At 47.7% G+C, this 19,959-nt stretch overlaps 1 protein-coding gene across 4 annotated transcripts in view; it reads right to left on the bottom strand.

The window, feature by feature from the left end:
- MYH11 (myosin heavy chain 11) overlaps positions 1–19,959 on the bottom strand; it is a 111,046-nt gene that overhangs the window by 41,791 nt on the left and 49,296 nt on the right. For 2 of the 4 annotated variants that reach the window (XM_059155625.1, XM_059155623.1), the window contains exons 5-10: positions 13,384–13,486; positions 11,827–11,847; positions 9,422–9,514; positions 8,147–8,210; positions 6,439–6,537; positions 3,545–3,688 (exon numbers count right to left, since the gene is read on the bottom strand). In XM_059155625.1, the coding sequence (XP_059011608.1) occupies positions 3,545–3,688; positions 6,439–6,537; positions 8,147–8,210; positions 9,422–9,514; positions 11,827–11,847; positions 13,384–13,486 (524 nt within the window). The remainder of the gene's footprint in view (positions 1–3,544; positions 3,689–6,438; positions 6,538–8,146; positions 8,211–9,421; positions 9,515–11,826; positions 11,848–13,383; positions 13,487–19,959) is intronic. The other 2 variants (XM_059155626.1, XM_059155624.1) reach the window with 1 other exon arrangement.

Genomic DNA, 19,959 nt, shown 5'->3' with positions numbered 1-19,959 from the left:
GGAGCCCCGCATCGGGCTCTCTGCTCAGCGGGGAGACTGCTTCCCCCCTCTCTCTCTGCCTGCCTCCTTGTGATCTCTCTGTCAAATAAATAAAATAAAATCTTTTAAAAAAAGATATTTAAAAAGTAAGAAATGAAACAAAGCAAAACAACAATCCCCGTCCTTCTTAATATTGTCTGGCTGAGAATAAAAGATACTTATGCTTAGGATCAAGAAGGGGGAAACTTTTTCCTACTTGTTATCCAAGAGTCTTCAGGTAAAACAATGTGTTCCCAGACCCTTGGAACACTAACTAACTAACTAACTAACATTACCATTAAAATGGCCCCTACGTCTGACATCCCCACAAGACTGTGAGCTACTGGAGAGTGGGGGAGTGTCCTATCATCTCTGTATTCTCAAAGCCTCCTTCAGGGTCCAGACACACATGGGGAGGGAGGGAAGTTGGAGAGAGGTTGCAGGATGGAAGGACACGCGGATGGTCCATGATGATCGGGGATGCGTGGAGGGAAGGAAGAGAGGAAGATGGACAAATCAATGGCTGGACCAGTAGATGGATGGTGGGTGGTTGATGATGGATAGATGACCAGTGGGTTGACGAATAAATGGGCTAATTGATGGTGTTGACAGATGGAAAGGTGGAGGATGGAAAGCTGGGTGCTTGCCTTTAGTAGAACACATATGCAAATCCCCCAGGGTTCTGGCTTCCAAGAAGAAATCACCGAGTTCTGCAAACAAAACCTGAGATCCCAACCTCCTCTGGTTCTTCAGGCCAACCTTGGGGTGCCAGCCCTTCGCAACAGCTGCCCTCCCACCTCAGGGACTCTGGCCCAGCTCAAGAGGAGGAAGGCCCAGTTTACTGACCAGACACCCATCTGCTCCCACTCACTACTGCAGAAACCCTTCCTCCCCAGAAGGGTAGAGCTTCTCCTGATGGGAAACAACTAAGGCAGAGGGGCTTTGTCAACTGCTAAGTATAATACTAATAGTTTTTCAACTCTAAGTTTAAGCTAAGGATTGCTGAAGTGCTCACAGGGCCCAGGGAAGGAGTGTCCTTCAGGAGGTCTCAACCTTGGCACTGCTGAAGTTTGGGACCAGATAAATCTTTGCAGGAGGCGCGGGGTGGGGGGAGGGTGGGGGCGCTGTTCGTGCTGTTCCATGTATCCCTATAGGATGTTTAGAAGCATTCCTGGTCTCCAACCACTAGGTGGCAGCAGTGTTCCCTCTCGTGAGCTCTGAGAACCAAAAATTTCCAGGGGAGGAGGCGGGATATTAATCAAATTCTAGCAAGATGCTGGGCCCCGGGGGCTGCTCTATGTGGTGAAAGCGGGAGATGCACAAGGACCAGAGAGGGGTTGAGGACCTAATGGGTGCCAAGCTGCTGCTCTCTTCCTTTTAAGTCGTTAGAATTAAAAAGGAACAGAGAAAAGGATCAACTTCTCACAGTGGGATTCCACCGGTCCTGATAAGGATACCAGTCCACATTTTAGAATACACTGGGCTCCTTCTAGCCTTGATTTCCATACCCTGGTTCTGACACGGATTTTGGAAAGGGTTTAAGTAAATTTAGGCAGGCAAAGAGAGAGAGAGGAAGAAGCAGGCTCCCCGCTGAGCAGAGAGCCCGATGAGGGACTTGATCCCAGGACCCTGAGATCAAGGACAAAAACCACCTTTCCACACACAAACACAGAGCACAGAGAATCACACAATGAGGCTTGGGAGTCGCTGAGACACAACAGGGAGTCCCAGCTCCACCAGCAACACGCTGCTTGTCCCTGGGCAAGTATCTTCACTTCTCTGGGCCTCAGTAGTCTCATCTGCAGATTGGGGATAACAATGGCCACATCGCTGGGTTCTTCTGGTGTTAAATAAGGCATATAAAGCACTTAGCATATTGCTTTATCTCCTGATGTCTTCACTTTAGACATATTTAGAAATATTTCCCCAAGTGCCTGTGGTTCTAAAACAATAGAGAAAGCAATTGTTTTCTTTCTCAAAGCCAAATAATAATTGAATAAATCCTCGCTGATCAACATTTCTGGTTTTTGTTATTTAACACTGGACATCTTGGTGCCTTTTTGTTTTTTTAAAGAGGCATTAGCAAATGCTTGGCACACAGTACTTAATGTGTGTGTGTGTTTAAAGCAAAGATTAGAAGTAAAAATGACTCATGTCCCAAATAAAATAAATCCTTCTGAGAGAGCCCATGCCATTCAGGAAGGGATGCTGTTACCCCGGATTCTGATGTGGGGCTCTGGCTAAAATCCACAAACACCACCCATTTGTCCACTGGCCCATGGAGTCTGCTTTTTCTGGGCCCCCAGTTATCTCGAGGGAAGCTGCCCTCTAGACTGCATTTCAGCAACCTTAGCATGATTCTGGGGCTCCAAAGGGGTGTGGGCGTGGGAACGAAGAAAAATTTTCCACAACCGTGTCCTCTGTCCTAGTGTTCCCAAAAGAGATTAACCTTGGACACTGGGGCACGTCTAACCCAGAAGGACAAGTATTTCTTCTTCTTCTTCTTCTTCTTTTTTAAGATTTTATTTATTTATTTGACACAGAGAGAGAGATTACAAGCAGGCAAAGAGGGGGAAGCAGGCCCCCCACCAAACAAAGAGCCTGATGCGGGGCTCCATCCCAGGACCCCGAGACCATGACCTGAGCCGAAGGCAGAGGCTTAATCCACTGAGCCACCCAGGCACCCCAGGACAAGTATTTCTTAAAGCACAGTGTGGAAACCAAGATGATCTCTTTGAGCTTTCTTGGTCTCAGAATTAAATGTGTTTCTTGGTCATTGGTCGGTGATATTGATCAACATGGGTCTATGACCAGAACGCACTTTCCAGGAAGAATCCAAGTAAGCCCCTCACCTCAGTTACTCCCCCAACCCCTGCCCATCCTGGGCCCGTATATTCTTAAGAAGGCCAACGTCCTCTCCAGCTCCAGCTCCAGCATGGAACAGAGACGATAACATAAGCCACTCAGAACTTTCCTGGGATCATTGTGAATAACTCAGGAATATGCATATCAACCTAAGCCAACCAGTAAGAGTCAATGGAACTCCATCCAGGGACTCAGACAAGGAATCCAGTCTACTTTGCTGGACATAAACCCAAAGGACGTAAGGGCTGGAGCCTCAGCAGCCATTTTGCTGCCAAGAAATGGCAGCCCACCTAAAGACAATACTGCTCACAGACCAGGTTCTAGAGATATCCTTTGAGTCCACATAACCCACTGTACTGAAACCCCTATCCCTGAACTTTTCGGCTCTGTGAGTGGATCATTTCCCTTTTTGCTTATGCCAATTCCGGTTGCTTATAACTGAAAGAGTCTAACATATGAAGCCACTTTTCTAAAACACCAATAAGCCACTTAAGGTAATGTTAATTTTCCTTCGTTCCTTTTTTTTTTTTTTTTTTAAGGATATGGAGAGAATCCAGCAAGCAGAAATCTGTCCCAACCAGAGAAGAACCTCGAACTAATTCTGGTGGCCATGACTCTAGGTCCCCTCACCAGCCTCCAGTCTCAAGGCATGAAGACTTACACAGCTGCTCCTCCTCACTGAAGCCCATAATTGCCATGGCCTCCAAGGTTTCTTGGAACATCTCGTCATCCTGGGCAGCTGGGATGGGCACAAAGCCATTGGAGAGGAATGTATAGTTGTTGAAGCCCTCCAAAAGCAAGTCATCTAGAAGGAGACAAAGATGGGATGGTGGTCAGGAAGATGGACTTTGAACATGAGAGGCAGGAACCTGGTGAAGGGTCTGGATAAATTGGATAAATTTCTTAAGCAGAATCACTAAATGTGTTCCCTTTCCTGAGACTTGTACAATTTAAAACCTTCCTTTTACTCTGTCACACAGAAGACATCACCAGCCATCACCAGCCTCATAACGTGGTGCAGGTTGTGCACTGCCCCAAGGTACCTGGTAGCTGAAACCTAGTCTCAGTTCCACCTGTTAAGCCATATCCCCTGATACAAGGTTGCATCTAGCTGGACGAAGGGACGCCTTTATTTCAGCTGCCCTCAAACACCCTGCCTTTAGGAACAAAGCTGCCTGAATAATTAGATCCGTATTTATCCATCCACTTAACAAAACTTTATCGCATCATTAATATGCATGAATTTTAAAAATCAATTACTGTCAAAAGGTTTATAATAAAAACACCATTCCCTGTTTACCCTTTTTCCAATTCCTACGTTACCCTATAGTACTGCTTTTCTTTCTTTTAGCTGTTCCTTCTGGTACTTACCACTATCTATTTAACAGCTTAATATAAATTATATATAGCATAGGCTTGTATACACTATATGTCATATATTATATAGGTTTATACAAATTTTAATGTTATATTTAGATATCATCTATAATAAACTAGTTCTGGATATTTCAAAATGAGATATTATCAATCCATCACCTGGAATGGTGGATAAAGATTTAGCTCTCTTATCATATCTAGTCTATTGGGTTTTTTTAAAAGATGTTATTTAATTTATTTATTTATTTTGACAGAGAGACACAGTGAGGGAGGGAACAGAAGCGGGGAGAGTGGGAGAAGGAGAAGCAGGCTTCCTGCTAAGCAGAGAGCCAGATGTGGGGCTGATCCATGACCCTGAGATCATGACCCGAGCCAAAGGCAGACGCTTTAACGACTGAGCCACCCAGGCGTGTCTCCTGGTTGTTTTTACAAATAAAGTTTCATTAGAAACGATCCCACTCCCATTTCCTTGTCTCTTTTCTGTGGCAGCTTTCATGTTACAGGGGCAGGCAGATTTGAGTAGCTGCGACAGAACCCATATGGTCCCCCAAACCTAGAATATTTGCCATCAGTCCCTTTAGTGGCAACATTTGCCAACTCCCTGTTTGGAACAGGAAACATAGTTCTCTGTAAAGTGGTATTCTATGGTTACATTTTGTTTCCGCTCTTGTTCATCCCCTCTCCCATTTATAACTGCTTCTCTTTTTCTTGTACTATCTGCTTTTAGCACACCCTACAATTCAACAAGTGTCCTCTTCCAGAACAATCTTTAATGAGGCTGGATTTGACTGTGGTTTTGGAGAAAAGTCAATGAGATAGTTTTCTTTTTGAACAAAGGTCTTTTATGGGTCAAGTCACTTGGAAAGTGCCTGAGGTTAAACTGACCCAAGAAACCAGTTAACTCCAGCCTTTGGGTTAGCCATGATGCCTGATTAAATTCACAAGGATTTGGGTCTTGACCAAGATTTCATTATCCAGACTCTGGGTAAACTTACAAATGTTTGATCCTCTCTCTCCAGATCTAGCATCAAGAATAAAAATGGCCCCGAGGAATTTTAGGAGTTAGCTTTATCCTTGCCCAGTTGTTGGAAGACTAGAGACAGAGCACAAACCTGGAACCCAGATCACCAAACAAGCAAACTATTGACTTTGGTTCCAAAGAATGGAGAGATAGACACGTTTCTCCCTGGGCCACCTCATAATGTCCCGCACTGTAACTGATAACTTACCTAATTTCCAGTGTACAACATCTGTTCAGCATCGCCCCCTTTTATTCAAAACTACTCTACTTCAGACCCTATTATAAGCTCCAGACCGCCAAGCGTCAGGATTTAAGAGTGAATGAGGTCTCCCCCTAGTGGCATAACATTGCACTACACCTCATCACCTTGATACCAGCGCACACATCTCTTGGATAAATTTCTTAAGCAAAATCACTAACCCTGGGCCCCCAAAATGATGGGAAGCAAAGTTTGTATTGCTCTCATAAAATGTTAATCTTAAAATTATTACTAGAATTTAGACTATAATATGTATATATTCCTCCTTTCAGCTATGTGATTTATATATTCTTTTCAGAGTAAATTACTGGAGTTTCAGAACATATAACAGCCTATATATGACATACAGTATATACAAGCCTATGTTATAGATCATCTATATTAAGCTGTTAAATAGAGAGATAGTGGTAAGTACAGAAGGAACAGCTAAAAGAGAGAAAAGGAGTACTATAGGGTAAGGTAGGAATTAGAAAAAGGGTGAACAGGGAATGGTGTTTTTATTATAAACCTTTTGACAGTAATTGATTTTTAAAATTCATGCATATTAATATGTGATAAAGTTTCATAAGTGGATGGATAAATATGGATCTAATTATTCAGGCAGCTTTGTTCCTAAAGGCAGGTGTTTGGGGGCAGCTGAGATAAAGGCCTCCCTTCGACCTGCTAGATGCAACCCTGTGTTAGGGAATGTGGCTTAGCAGGTGGCCAAGGCTAGGTTTCAGCTCACCAAAAGGAGATGAGGAATTACACTCCTGCCACCCCAAGTTACTTATTCCCTGGACAGCATCCGAGGCTCTGGTTTAATAGCCAATCTATTAACCCTGGGTCGTGATGAATGGGGTGGTTGAACCCCATCACCCACCCCACCCCCAGTGATGCATTCTCACAGGTCACTTACTTTTCATCTTGTCCTTGGCTCCAGCAATCAGGTAATAAAAGATGTGGAACGTCCTCTCGTCTCTGGCTTGGCGAATCGCCCGCGACTTCTCCAGCAGATCTGGTTTGGGGGAGGAGTTAGGGATTCTGGGGGTATCACAGGTGTTCCCCTTGCCAGAACCTATCTTTCCTCTCCCATCTCTGTCTCACCAACAGCAGGAGAGGAGATCTCCCTTAAGCCTTACAAACTATCCAAGGAAGTAAACACAATAGGGACGCCGAGGGTCAGGGAAGGAAGTCATTTTCCAAGAGCACGCAAAAAGAATGCAAACCCACCCCTAACTCATTAAAGGAGAGAAGCCATTCCACTTGGGTGTGCCACAGAGACCGCAGGGGTCCCAGATTGTGGGGGAGGGCGCACAGGTGGCTGGGCTGTTGTACCAGGTGGATTTCTTCTTCCATAAGTGCGATGTGGCAGGATGTTAGGACAGACCCACCTGTGCCCTGCAAAGGTAGCAGTGCTTGCCTTCCTGGAGCCCTAAATTTTAGCCTCACAGTCACCTCTGCTGTCCCAGTCCACTTCCAACTGTGCATCCTTAGAAGGCTTGTTAAAAATCCAAGGGGCTGGCCCATCCCTATCGCTCTGAGTCTATGGGTCTGGGGCAGGGCCCACGGCCTGCATTTCTTACAAGCTCCCAGGTGGCACAGGGGCTGCTGGCCAGGCTATGCACTATGCCAGCTGCAGATCTGAAAGGCAGAAGCTGAGGGCAGAGGGAGGGTCTCTGTCTGGGACTCGCCATGAACATAATAAATGAACAGCTGAGAAGAGTGAGCAGGGGTCTGAGAATAGGCTGTAAGACTCTTCCCTGGATGGGCCGGCCATCAGCCCCAAGATCGTGGGGGGTTCAGCCCATAGCGGGCACAGAGAGGCTGGGCTGGTTGGTGGTGGGGCCTGCTTCCTCCAAAGCAGGAAGCTGTTCCTTTACATCTGAAAAATCTGAATTCCACTGGCTCAATTCCACCAGTGCTCAAGGCCTGCTCAGCGGCATTCCAGCACAAGCTCCGGGCCCGGCTGGGTCCCTCTGCAGAGACCGCTTCTCCACCTCTCAGAGCTGGGCCAGAATTAAATGAGATACTATGTGCCAAAGGCCCAGGCTAGTGCTCAACACACGCCACCCTGGTGTAAGGTTAACAATCATCAAAATGCCAGAAGTTCCACAATCTCTTTTCCCAATGCTCGGGCCAGAAGTGGTTCAGAATTTGCTAGATTTTGGACAGACCAATGTGGATGTTCTGTATGCGTATCATAGGACACCCTCTGTGTCTTTAAGAGAGCTCATGGATACTCCTGTCACTGTTCTCATAAGGGGACTAGAGAGACTACAGACAGCCTCTTGTGGGCTCAGCAGCTGTTACCATCTGCTGAGTTTTGGTTTTCAGAAGTCGCTGGATTCTGGAATTTGTGGAACTGTCTCATCAGAGGTCACTCAGCTAAGGAGAGGTCAACCCCAGAACCAAATGTGGGCTATTTGGGACTCACGTTTGTGCGACAACCACACTGCAGTGCCTGCTGTTCAAAGACTACAACCCCAGGGCCGATCTGTTCTGGAAGGAACCCAGGAGCTCAGAGATAGAGGGGCAGCTCGTCCAGCTTTCTGGGCCTCTCAGGCTCGGGGCAGGAGGTGGGATGCCGAGCAGGGACCGTGTGACCCAGGATCAGCAAAGGATACATGTCTCAATGTTGGCTCCCACGATGTAACCAGTGACGTCAAAGTTGATGCGGATGAATTTGCCCTGCCAACAAGAAAACGCAGTTCACGGGGTTGGGGGTGGCTCCCCAGCCTCAGCCCCTCACCCCTGCACTGTAGGCAAGTGGAGAGAGAGAGGTCAGGCAGCATTTGAGGGTCTCGGCAGAGGACAGACAGTTTCTTGCAAACACTCAGAACCTCACATGTCAGAAGGAACCACCATCGGCTGAGCTGGGATGATTTTAAGCCTTGCAGCAACAGAGGAACTTATAAAACACACTCGCAAATCAATTTCATTTGGCTCTTACAATGCCCCTCTGCTGGTCATGGTTATCCCCATTTTAAAGGTGGGTAAGCTGAGGCCAAGAGCGGTAGTGTGACCTGCCCAATGGGACAGTGCTCCCAAGAGAAGCCACAAGTAAGGAGGAAGCCAGTTTTGTGGCAAGCGTTGTGGCTGGGGGGCTCCCTCCCTGCCCTCTTCCCAGAAGCAGGCAGGTTCCACCATGATACGATCTACCAGGCTCAAGTTCATCCAGGTGGAAAGGGACAGGTGAACCAGGTCTTTGAATCATTAATCACCCACTTTCAGGGCTCTCCGTCCCCCGTGAGGCTCCAGTGAGAAACGGAGCCTCTTGGAGTCTGGGGAAGCATATGTGGGAAGGTGGCACTTTCCGCCTCACATACCTTCATCAACTCCCCAACTAGACCACAAGCCTCATGAAGGCTGGAACCACTTCTGAATCATTTGCTACAATTCACGTTTGCTGAGCCAGACATGAGCCTGGCTCCACGTCTGGTCTCCTGCAGGTGCTTCATAAAAACCCACGGAGCCGACAAAAAAGCAAGAGATGGTGCATGTAACAGTGTTTGAACGATGAGACACAGTAGGTGCCTAATAAATACTCACTAAAGGATGTACGTGCCTACTACATAGTGGGTGTTCAATTTGTGTTTGGCTGAATGCATGAATGAGTATTAAGTGTCTAGCACCTACTAGGTGCTCAGTAAATATTTATTGAATAAATGTCAAATGCCTTACAGGTGCCTAGTATACCAAAGGTGCTCAATGAATATCTGAAGGAAGGAAGGAATGAGTAGCAGGAGCCCTTGCAGCCTTGTAAGGTCACGATAGGACTGAAGATATGAGCACAGCGCTGTCGAGGGTTCACCTCCCCCCCGTTCTGTCCCAGGCTCCCCCCACACACAGGCTCTGCATTCTCAGGCAGGCGAGGACACCACAAGAGTTTTGCTACTTACAAATCGTGAAGAGTTGTCATTCTTGACCGTTTTGGCATTGCCAAAAGCCTCCAGAATCGGGTTTGCTTGCAGAAGCTGCTTCTCCAGCTCACCCTAAAATGTATTCACATCTAGTTAGTGGAGAGAGGAACCCAGGCTATGACAGCTCTGCTCTAGTCAGAGGTCGTCCCAAAATTCTGCCCTTAACCTACAGGTCCTCTCCTCGCCTATCTCCTACCCTGTTTGAGACTCCAATGCTAAGGTCCAGATTTACTCAAGGATTTCAGAAGAGAAGCAACTGGCCAGGCTCTCTTATAGCTAGGGCATCTGTTCCCTAGGAAGGCCACTTTCTGACCAGGGCTTGCTCATCTATGAAATGCCATTTCACTGACAACCACTGCACAAGGTTGAGGACATCATTTGTATCATAATGAATTGTGCTCCTTGGAGCTGTGCAGTGCACAACCTGCACTGCTGTCCATGGCAGTTCTGCTGCTGCTCACATTTAACAAGCAGCTGTCTTTCAGGCTAACCACTACAGCCCTCCTCCTGATGGTTTTAGTGTGATTTTGGTTTTTTAAGTTGCAAGTTTTCTTCTCTCAGGACTTTTCTGAAGTTTTTTATGGAAGACAAGTAAAGAATGCACAAAACCCACCGGGAATACTCTTAACTGACTGCAGAACAAAGCTTCAAAGCAGGTTGCCTGAGCTCCATTCATCAGGTTAAATGCAGCTGAGACTGTACACAGCATCCCCCCCAGCCCCCTCTGAGGGAGCTCCTGTGCACAAATGCGGTCATGTGATTAATTGTGGCAGGAAAGGGCCAACGAGGTAAGTCATGCCAGGAAAGCGATGAGTTGCTTTTGCCTAGCCCCAAAACACGATGGCTGCAGACTGGCTCAATGGCCTCCCCATCCAAGCTCTTCCTCTGGGCCTCCCCTGGGAAGTCCTGGGACCTTGGGGTCTCCTCCACGCTCCCTCTGTTGAGTTCCCTGTCCCTTTCCTCAGGGCAGCAGGGCAGGGCTAAAAAGAAGCTGGGAACAGTTCTAGAAGGGAATAGGAGCGCACAGCTCTCCCCCGTGCCTCTGTCCACCAGGAGGGCATCACGGGTAGCTGTCCAGGGGACATGAAGCTGCTACTTATTTCTTCTTATTTCCTTCACAGGCTCTGCTCCTCTGTAACTCCCAAAGATGAAATGAAGGTGTCACCTCTGTGAAAATCCCCAGGGCATAAGCAGAATCCCCCTAACTGGGACCTGTGGAAATCTGCAAGGAAGACAAAGGACTTTCCTTGCCTGGTGGGAAGAAATCCAAAGGGATTACTTCTGTCAACACAAACTTGGGATCCCAACATCTCCCCAAAAAGGTTCCCTTTCTAGAATGGTAATTCCAGTATCGCTTCTCAGCCTTTTTGGCTAAGATCAAGAGTATTCCAGTAGATGGGACTCTCTTCTCAGGAGAGTGTTAAACACGGACATCTGGTTCTAACCATCCCTTGGATGGATGATGAGACTGGCTCAGAGATGTTAAGTGACTTGGCCAGGGTCACACAGGAGCAGATCTCAAATAAGAATCCTGATTCTCCTTCTGACATCCATCCATGACACGGCCTCCCAGGATCTCACTCAGATGGACTGAGTGTGATCCCAGCACATGCTAGGACCTCTGAGGATCTCTTCTAGAACGGGGACCCATACACCAGCCCCTCAAGCTCTGTGTTAGAGATGAGTTCCCATCTGCAGAGGTCCAGGCAGGACCCCGTTGGGTGTTGCATAGCTGGGGCCTTACCATGCCACCGAAGCTAGTGCATCGCAAACGCCAAGTCTCCTTTTTCTGGAGCCTTGGGTTGAGCAACTGGCATGCAAAGACAGACACGCACTGCACACGCATGCACGAGGACACACTGGTGCACAGGGGACAGGGCTCAGGGGAGAAACGTAGGCATGATGGCAGGGAGGAGGGAGGGAGGGGGGAGGAATGCCACAGCAGTGCCATTAACCGACTGACAATCAAGCCAGGGAAGCTTCAGGGCCAGAGGGGTCCTAAAACACTCAACCAGGTGGGACAGACGTCTCTAGGGTGGTCCAGTTTGAGGTACCCGGTGATGGATGCGTTGGTGGGAAGGGTTGCGGGGGCAAGGGGGAGGGGATTCATTCTGAACTAGGGACTTCCATTCCGGGCTGGAGGACAACCTGGAGCATTCCAAGGGGCTCCCACGGCAGGCACGCGGGCCCCCCACCCCACACGCTGGCGCTGGAACCCCCACCAGATGGTACTTTGGTGAGCTGTTGGTTTGGGCTGTGACCACTCGGGGCCCCGCCCCTTCTACCATCACCTAGAGGACTCAGTGGATGCAAAAGGACCATGCAGATTTAAATACACTCCGTGCCTCCCCGTACACACCAGGAAAACACTCTTAGTTACTCACGTAGGCAAGAGCTGGGCCTTGCTGTAGTTGAACAATACAGTATAAAACAAATGTCAGTGTCATTCCAGTCACACGCCACGTCCGGGGCTGGAGAATCGGGATAGCAATCCCCCCCCCGCCCCACCGCTGCCTCCCCCAGACAGCCTGGACTCCCCAGGGTAACTGGGGGCGAGGGCAACTTTTCTCTGATTCTGATTCTTTCCCATTGAGCTCGTTCCTTTTAAGAGTTTCTTAGACACTCAGGCATTTCAAAAGTTTTGGTCCCTGGGGCCAAGGTGGGCTCTTTGGAACAAGATCAGTGAGATATTGATGGAGACAGGTTTGCAGAAGCAGAGAAAAAAGTGCTCGGCCCATCGTAGGCCCTTGGGGGAGGTCAGTCATTATTAGGTATTATTATGTCTTGGGTTGACTATTACAGAGAAAGAGAAGGCAACGGGAAGCCATGTTTAACGGCCGCGTAAACTTAACCGTAGGCTTTTGTGTTCCTACACACTGTGACAGACACAGTTTGGAAAAGTTGGATTTCCTGCATTTGTTGGAAGGGTTCCCTCCAGAGGGTGCCCAGCCCAGACAAGCTGCCTCTGTGACAGTTCTAGAACCATCTAGCAGGTCTAGAAAACAAGCCCCTCCAAGCCGTCTTCAGGCCTCCAGGCTGCCACCTCCCCAGCCCCAAACCTTCAGACAAAGGTACTGACAAGTCCTTCAAGCAGCCCCACTGCATGTCCCCTCCTCCTGAGGGACAGATGAGGCAGGGTGAGACAGAAGACAAAGAAGAGAGGAATGGACCCCAGGAGAGATGATTCTAGAAACTTGCTCTTCTTGTCCTCAGATTGTGTCAGTGTGGGTTTATCTGTATGGTTATTTAGCAGCGATCTCTGTTCCCCACCCATCTAGAAGTCTGGTGAATAGAAGGACAGCATCGCTCGGACTCCTCGCTGGACCCCATCCTCTGATGCATCCGGGTGATGCTCAGTCACTGCACTGAGCCAAAGCCCATAGCTGAGGGACGTTGCTCTTCCCATCCCCTGGGGTCCCAGTCAGAGGGGCACGTGGAGGAGTGACAGGTACGTCTCAGTCCTAGGCAGTTTACTGAGATTTACAGGGTGGTTCTCAATCTGGGTGCCCCAGAGTACAATTGGAGATGCCTGTAGACTTTTTTGGGGGGGCTGTCACAGCTTGGCAGAGGAGCTGCTACGAGGATCTTGTTGGGGAGAGACCAGGATGCTGCTAAAAGTCCTATAATGTCTAAGGCAGCCCCACAGCAGAGAATTATCTGGTCCGGAATGACAGCGGTACCGCTACTGAGAGGCCCTGATGTGAAGCAAGCTCCTCACGGTGGCAGGAGAGGGCTTGTCCCGAGTCATGAAACAGGACCCCTCAGGAGGCTGATCGGGGCTGAGGTGAGGAATCGGCCAGAGTCAAAGGACCCACCCAGCTGGAAAAAGACCCCTCCTGTGAGTTGCTGGGCAAGGGACCCGTTAAACACGGACCCGGGTCTTTCCATGGAGCCGAGACCTGTGCGCTAGGGCTCGGCCACTGAACAGGGGCTGCACTCACCGTGATGCTTGTGTCCTTCTTGCCCTTGTGGGAGGACGCCACCACGGCCAGGTACTGGATGACTTTCTTAGTGTTTTCTGTTTTCCCAGCTCCGGACTCCCCTCTGAAAGACACGGGAACAGTATGACATTGAAAATAACCTTACCCTCGTTCTAGAGCGCCGGTAGGACAAAGGAGGCTCCCAGCGGGGAAGCGACTTGCCCAAGGTCATGCTGCCAGCCCAGAGCTGCGTTGGACCTGAAACCCTAGGCTGGCTGCCACCTCAGTGTACGCTCCTCCTCCCCCTGCCCCCGAGAGGATGCAGGAAAGGATTCAGATGAAAAGAGTAAAAGAGACAAACTGAGTTTTCCTACCAAGGTCCAAACTTAGGTCTATTGGGAATCTTCTCTTTTTTGCTTAAGATACTTTACTTTTTTAGGCCAGTTTCAGGTTCACAACAAGGTTGAGCAGAAAATACACTGAGTTCCTCTATCCGCCTGTCTCTCGACATGTATAGCCTTCCCCACAGTCAACACACCCCCCGCGACCAGTGGTCCATTTGTTGTAATTGATGAACATACTCTAACATATCGTCACCCGAAGTCCAGAGTTCACACTAAGGTTCACGCTAGGTCCTGGATGTTCTGTGGGTTTGGACACATGTGACATGACATGAATCCATCATTATAGTCCCACACAGAATAGTTTCTTGGCAAATCGTCTACTTCTAAGACATTAGCTTTGTTGACAGAAAGATCAGGCAAAGGGCAGCCTTCTAGGAAGGGAACAGGTAACTCTTAGAATGCCAGCCCCTAAGATAAAAGTGTTAGAAGCTTCCCTTATGGGTTTTCCTACCAGCCATGTAAGTCCCTTCATCCCCTGGAAAAGCCCATGCTGACTGTAAGGTGGCTAGCTAATTATCTGAGGCATGTATCAGAAGACAAACCTGGCTGAAGTAATTCACGCTAAAGTGTAAATGACTGATATGTTTAGCACAGCCTAGTGTTCTTAGTCTTTTCAAAAGAGCACTCCTAAGGGGTGCCTGGGTGGCTCAGTGGGTTAAAGCCTCTGCCTTCAGTTCAGCTCATAATCTCAGGGTCCTGGGATTGAGCCCCACATCGGGCTCTCTGCTCAGTGGGGAGCCTGCTTCCTCCTCTCTCTCTGCCTAATTGTGATCTCTGTCAAATAAATAAATAAAATGTTAAAAAAAAAAAAAAAAGCAATCCTAGAATATGGCAGGCCTTCTTGACCCACCTGTCTCTCTGGGCCAGCAAAGATCATCGTGGTGGGATTTCTTCTTCCAAGGGTTCTAGACACTGACTCTGACTCCCACTCTTCCTGGTGAATTGGAAGGACAGGGTCTCAACCATAACTTTCTTTCCTTCTTGGCCTGCCTTCCCATTTTCTTCTTTTGTTTTTCCTTTCTTTGCCTAGACTCTCTCATTTTCTGAGCTCACAGAACATTCTGAAATGCAAGAGATAATTTTTTTTTTTTTTAAGTCTGGAAAAGAACGTGTCTCCCACGAGGTCAGCTCAAGGTTCTCCACGCTGAACCAGTGCCATAGCACTGGTGCGGTCCCTGCTCTTTTTCCTATTTAGGAAAGACATTAATTTTCCCTGCCAGGCACTCGTTAACAACTTTGCTCATGGATAAAAAAAGACAGAAAGTAACACGTGTCCTGAATTTCTGGACCTAGTGCTGTAGGTCCTGATGTCCGGACATCAAGTGTCTGATCTCCAGGAGCGCTGGCCTTAGTACTACCCTCTCCTTCTTCCTAATGGTCTTTGTCCCATTGGCCACATTGTTTCACATAGCCTCAGATGCACTTTGTGAATGGGGAACTGAGGAGTCAATTATTCCTATTTCTTGAGGGGGAAATAGAGTCCAAACAAAAAAAAAAAAAAATTTTTTTTTTTTTTTTAATTTTAAGGAGAGTTGATTTTTAGGGGAAGGAGAGGCCCCATGTTAATTGTTTCACATGCATTATCTCCTTTACCTTCCCTCCCCCAAACCTGAAGGTAGGATGTACCACTTCCCAGTTATTACAGAAGAGGAACTCTGGCCCAGAGTGGGTAAGCAACTCGTCCTAGGTCACACAGTAAGGCAAGGGCACAGTCAGAACTGAAAGGCCTCTGATTCCAATGCAGTCAGGATGCTTTCTACTACTTTTCGCCCAGTCATTCCACGATACAGGCCCACCCCTCCAGGGACTAGCTTTCTAAGGCCAGGGGAACCAATGAACCAAGCCATTTAGTCATTTACACCCTAGTATGAATTACTTATATTTATATTATATATTATATATAATTTATATGTATAACTTACATTATATATATATTACTTTTTATGTATATTATATATATTTATTATTTATATTTATAATATATATTTATATTTTATATTTATTTATATGATATATTACTTATATTATAATTACAGGCTAACAACAGAATGCTTGCCAGATGTCACCCCCAGACTGAAGGGCAGGTTCTGACCAAAGCAAGAGGAAGGAGAGAAAATCTGAGTACGGGAAGCCACCTTTATAGGTGATGCTGAGCCTATTCAGGTCTAAGTACACACAGCAGCTAGATCCCCAGAACGTCCCCTTTCCCACAGTAATCTCATTTTCCACCTTTGTTTTCAGCCTCTCCTACCTCTTCTGTTTTACAGCAAAGATACTGGCATGACCATGACTGTGGCCCTGACCTTTGACCTTATGAGGGAGGGGAAGTGGGACATACACTCTGGGAATCTGCTTCTCCCCATGTGGGCTGCTTGGCTCAACAGTTTCCAAGTTTTACTGATAAAAATAAATTGTCCTAGGAGGCTGTGCCAAAGAAAACTCCAGAGCTCCAGGCCCACGAGTGTCTGAAGATTGATGTGCTCGGGGCTGCTTTAGAAACATTAATATCTTTACTTTTCCGGCCCCTGAACTCTGGGGGTAAAGATGCCTTCCTGATCAACGTACTCAAAACCTCTGTCCTCTTTCGTAGGGAACTTGGTGCCCAGTTCCCTCCTCGTGACCATATAAGGTTTCCTGGCCTTGTAATCCCCCCACTGCCAAGTCCTGCCCCAAAGGCAAGGGCCCTTTAACCCCAGCTAGGCCAGCTACATGGGAGGGCCCTGTGCTTGACTTTGCACTCTGTTGTTGCCATCTTGAAATTCTTAACACTTTTGGAGTAAAGGGCTCTGCATTTTCATTTTGCATAATTTTTTACATCACGTGGCTGGTCTTGGGTCCCAAGGTTGAACACCATTTACGAAACCATTTCAGCTTGTGGTATGCCCTTGGCAGCGAAGCCAATTTAGCTTTGAGTCTCAGAGTTGTTCAGTCCCTGGTCCTCATGGGACCCCCTACCCCCGCAGCCAGTGAGGTCCTCTAGCAATTCTGTAGTCCAACTCCTACACACCCTGCAAAGCCCAGGTAAGCATTGCCTCTGTTCTGAATGCTGCCTCTAGGTAGGAGCAATCTCTCCTTCCCTGACAGCATCAGCCCACAGAAAACTCAATCAGCCCCAAGGCAAGACCATCTTAGTTCAAATCCCTGCTCAACCAGTTACCTGTGTGACCTTGGGTAGGTCATTCAACTACTCCCATGCCTTGGTTTCCTTATCTATAAAATGGGTATAGTTAAGGCACTTATATGATAGTTACAAGGATTAAATAAGTAGATATGTATAAAAATGTTTAGAACAAAGTCAGATATACAAAAAGATGAGCTATTATTACTTATAACCATTTCTTCCCTAACACTTACATTAATACTTCTAAATTAATGCTTATATAATACTTATAGTCTGTTTATATCATTATCTTCAACATTCACACTATTATTAAAACATAAATACTCTTGGAACAGTACATCAAAAACTAATGATGTATTATACGGTGACTAACATAACACCATAAAAAAATTAACAGCAACAACAAAAAACTATAAATCCCAACCTATTTTTCCACTATGCAAGCCAGAAGTCTGCAAACCATTCCTGTAAGGAGCCAATTACTGAACACTTTAGGCTTTGTGGGTCATGCATTCTCTGTCCCAACTATTCAGCTCTGCCATTGTAGCAGGAAAACAACCAACCACAGCTGTGTGCCAATAAAACTTTATTTACAAAAAACAGTGAAGGGCCGCATTTGGCCCACTGGCTGTGGTCTCCCAACGCTTTCCTATACATTTTAGACTAATGTTCAAAATCCTTCCCAGGGCCCAGAAGACCCCCTAACTTCCTCTGACCTCCTGGCCCACCACCCCCTTCTCTCTTAATCTAGCCCGTTGTCACATACGGGTTACTCCTTGAACGTAGCACTTCCTCTCAATCCAGGACCTCTCCATGTCTCCCTCACCTGGGTTCCCGACTTGTTCACACAGCACGAACTACATGCAAGACCACAGGACTCAGCTCCAAACATTACATTCACTCACTTTCCAGTTACTGACTGCATTAACATCTGTAGCAAATTTGTGAGTCCCACCTGGGCTTACCTTGACCACTGATTTTTTTTTTAATTAATTTATTTGACAGAGATCACAAGTAGGCAGAGAGGCAGGCAGAGAGAGAGAGGAGGCAGCAGGCTCCCTGCAGAGCAAAGAGCCCAATGTGGGGCTTGATCCCAGGACCCTGGGACCATGACCTGAGCCGAAGGCAGAGGCTTTAACCCACTGAGCCACCCAGGCGCCCCAACCACTGATTATTTTTAAAAGCTCATACCCTGCTATCAACAGGCTAATGCTCGAGTCACTTGGGCTGATTTTGACAATGGCCCAAAAGAAATTTAAAAAGGAGAGCTAAGCTGTTGATGGTTCAGGGGGGACTGGACACACTGGCAAGCGACAGTTGAATGGCTATAGCCAACCCCTCTCACTGGGCACTGGCCAGGTACAGGGGCAGTGTGCTGGGGAATGAGGACATTGCCCCGCCCTCACTGAGCTTACATTCCAGGAGAGGGAGGGAGACACTAGCCAAGGAAACGAGTAAGTAATCAAGGTCATCCGAGGGTCTGTGATTGCTCCATCAGGGCGGCATGATGGGGGCTGGGGACATGAGGTGGCTGTTGTTGGGTAGCCCAGAGGAGGAAAGGAGCCCTGCGAAATGCAGGCAAACCCTATAATGTAGGTACATTATTAACATGAAATCAATAACACAAGTCACAAACACACAGTGTGGTACTAAATCTAGCACCGAAAGGACACAGTCAGGGAGTTGGAACACAAAGGTGGGGTTTCTTCCACTGGGAATGTGTATGTCATTGGGCCATTCAAATGTTTGCAAATATGGACTCAAGAGGGGTGTCTGGGTGGCTCAGTGTGTTAAAGCCTCTGCCTTCGGCTTGGGTCATGATCTCGGGGTCCTGGGATCGAGCCCTACATCGGGCTCTCTGCTCAGTGGGGAGCCTGCCTCCTCTCTCTGCCTGCCTCTCTGCCTACTTGTGATCTCTATCAAATAAATAAAATCTTTTAAAAAAAATATGGACTCAAGAAATAATAAGGATCGATTGTGTGTGTGTGTGTGTGTGTCTTTATGTTCATTTATGCATATTTTTTAAAGTCTGGAAACAATCACAGCTACCATCACTAGAGGATGGTTAAACACGACACAGCATTTCTGGGCAGCCTCAAGGAGGGAGGCTGGTTTATGTGTGATCAGAGAGAACGTACTCCAAGATCCACTGTGGAGTGGAAAAACCAAGGGCAGACCAGCATGTGCAAAACACAACCACTGTGTTTTCTAAAACCCAGAGTTCTGGATCCTCCTAGAGAGGGAGAAAATCCCAACCAGCTCTGGGAACAGCACGTCAGCATTCTCTCACGGCATACGTTGTCTGGAGCAGGATCACAGCTGCCCCTTGAATGCGTGTGAGCTTTCCAGTTTTCCACAGTCCCCACCACTCCCTAATGTCACCCCTGACCTCATCCACCCCTTTCTGTTACCGCCAGCCTCTCCAAGGCATTAGCATCTATAAATCCTGGTCTGGGGAGACAATAATGTCTGTAAGAAGCTAGCTGTAGATCTACCCACCAGGCCTAAAAGATGCATTAAGATAAGAAAATCATGAACACAGCTTATCAGGATTATGACTCGCTACTATTCACTGCCTGTCCGCAGCCCCCCCAAGTTTCTCCTTGCTTCCGCTTAGCATGGCTGACAGTGAAGCCACATTTCCAAAAACATCTAGCAAGCAGCAGTTATGTTCGCTGAGTGCTAAATGACATCATCAGATGCCATGCTCGGTGTTTTCCGTCACTAACTCATATATTCCTCACAACCACCCTGTGAGGCGGGTGCAGCTGTCCATTCTACAGGCAAGGAAACTGAGGCTCAGACAGGGTGGGTGGCTTTCTGTGGAAATACGGCAGAGCTGGGTCCCAGACTCCTTACTTATCCGTCTAGCTCCTTGGCTGCCCCTGACATGAAAATCTGGCCTATTTCTGGAGCCAACATGGCCCCATGATGACTCACTTGGATCAGCTGAGTGTTGTCACAGCGTCACTTAGGGGCCAAAGGGACCCAAGAGCTCCCCACCGCTTTACTTTGTCAGTCAGCAGAGTCCACAAACAGCCTGAGGACCCCTGTGCCAGGGTGGGCGCAGTT

Source organism: Mustela lutreola, chromosome 17, assembly GCF_030435805.1.
Source record: "Mustela lutreola isolate mMusLut2 chromosome 17, mMusLut2.pri, whole genome shotgun sequence".
NCBI classification, from domain to species: domain Eukaryota; kingdom Metazoa; phylum Chordata; class Mammalia; order Carnivora; family Mustelidae; genus Mustela; species Mustela lutreola.
Note: the sequence above shows the minus strand (reverse complement) of the source record. Positions and strands in the feature narration are given on the sequence as shown.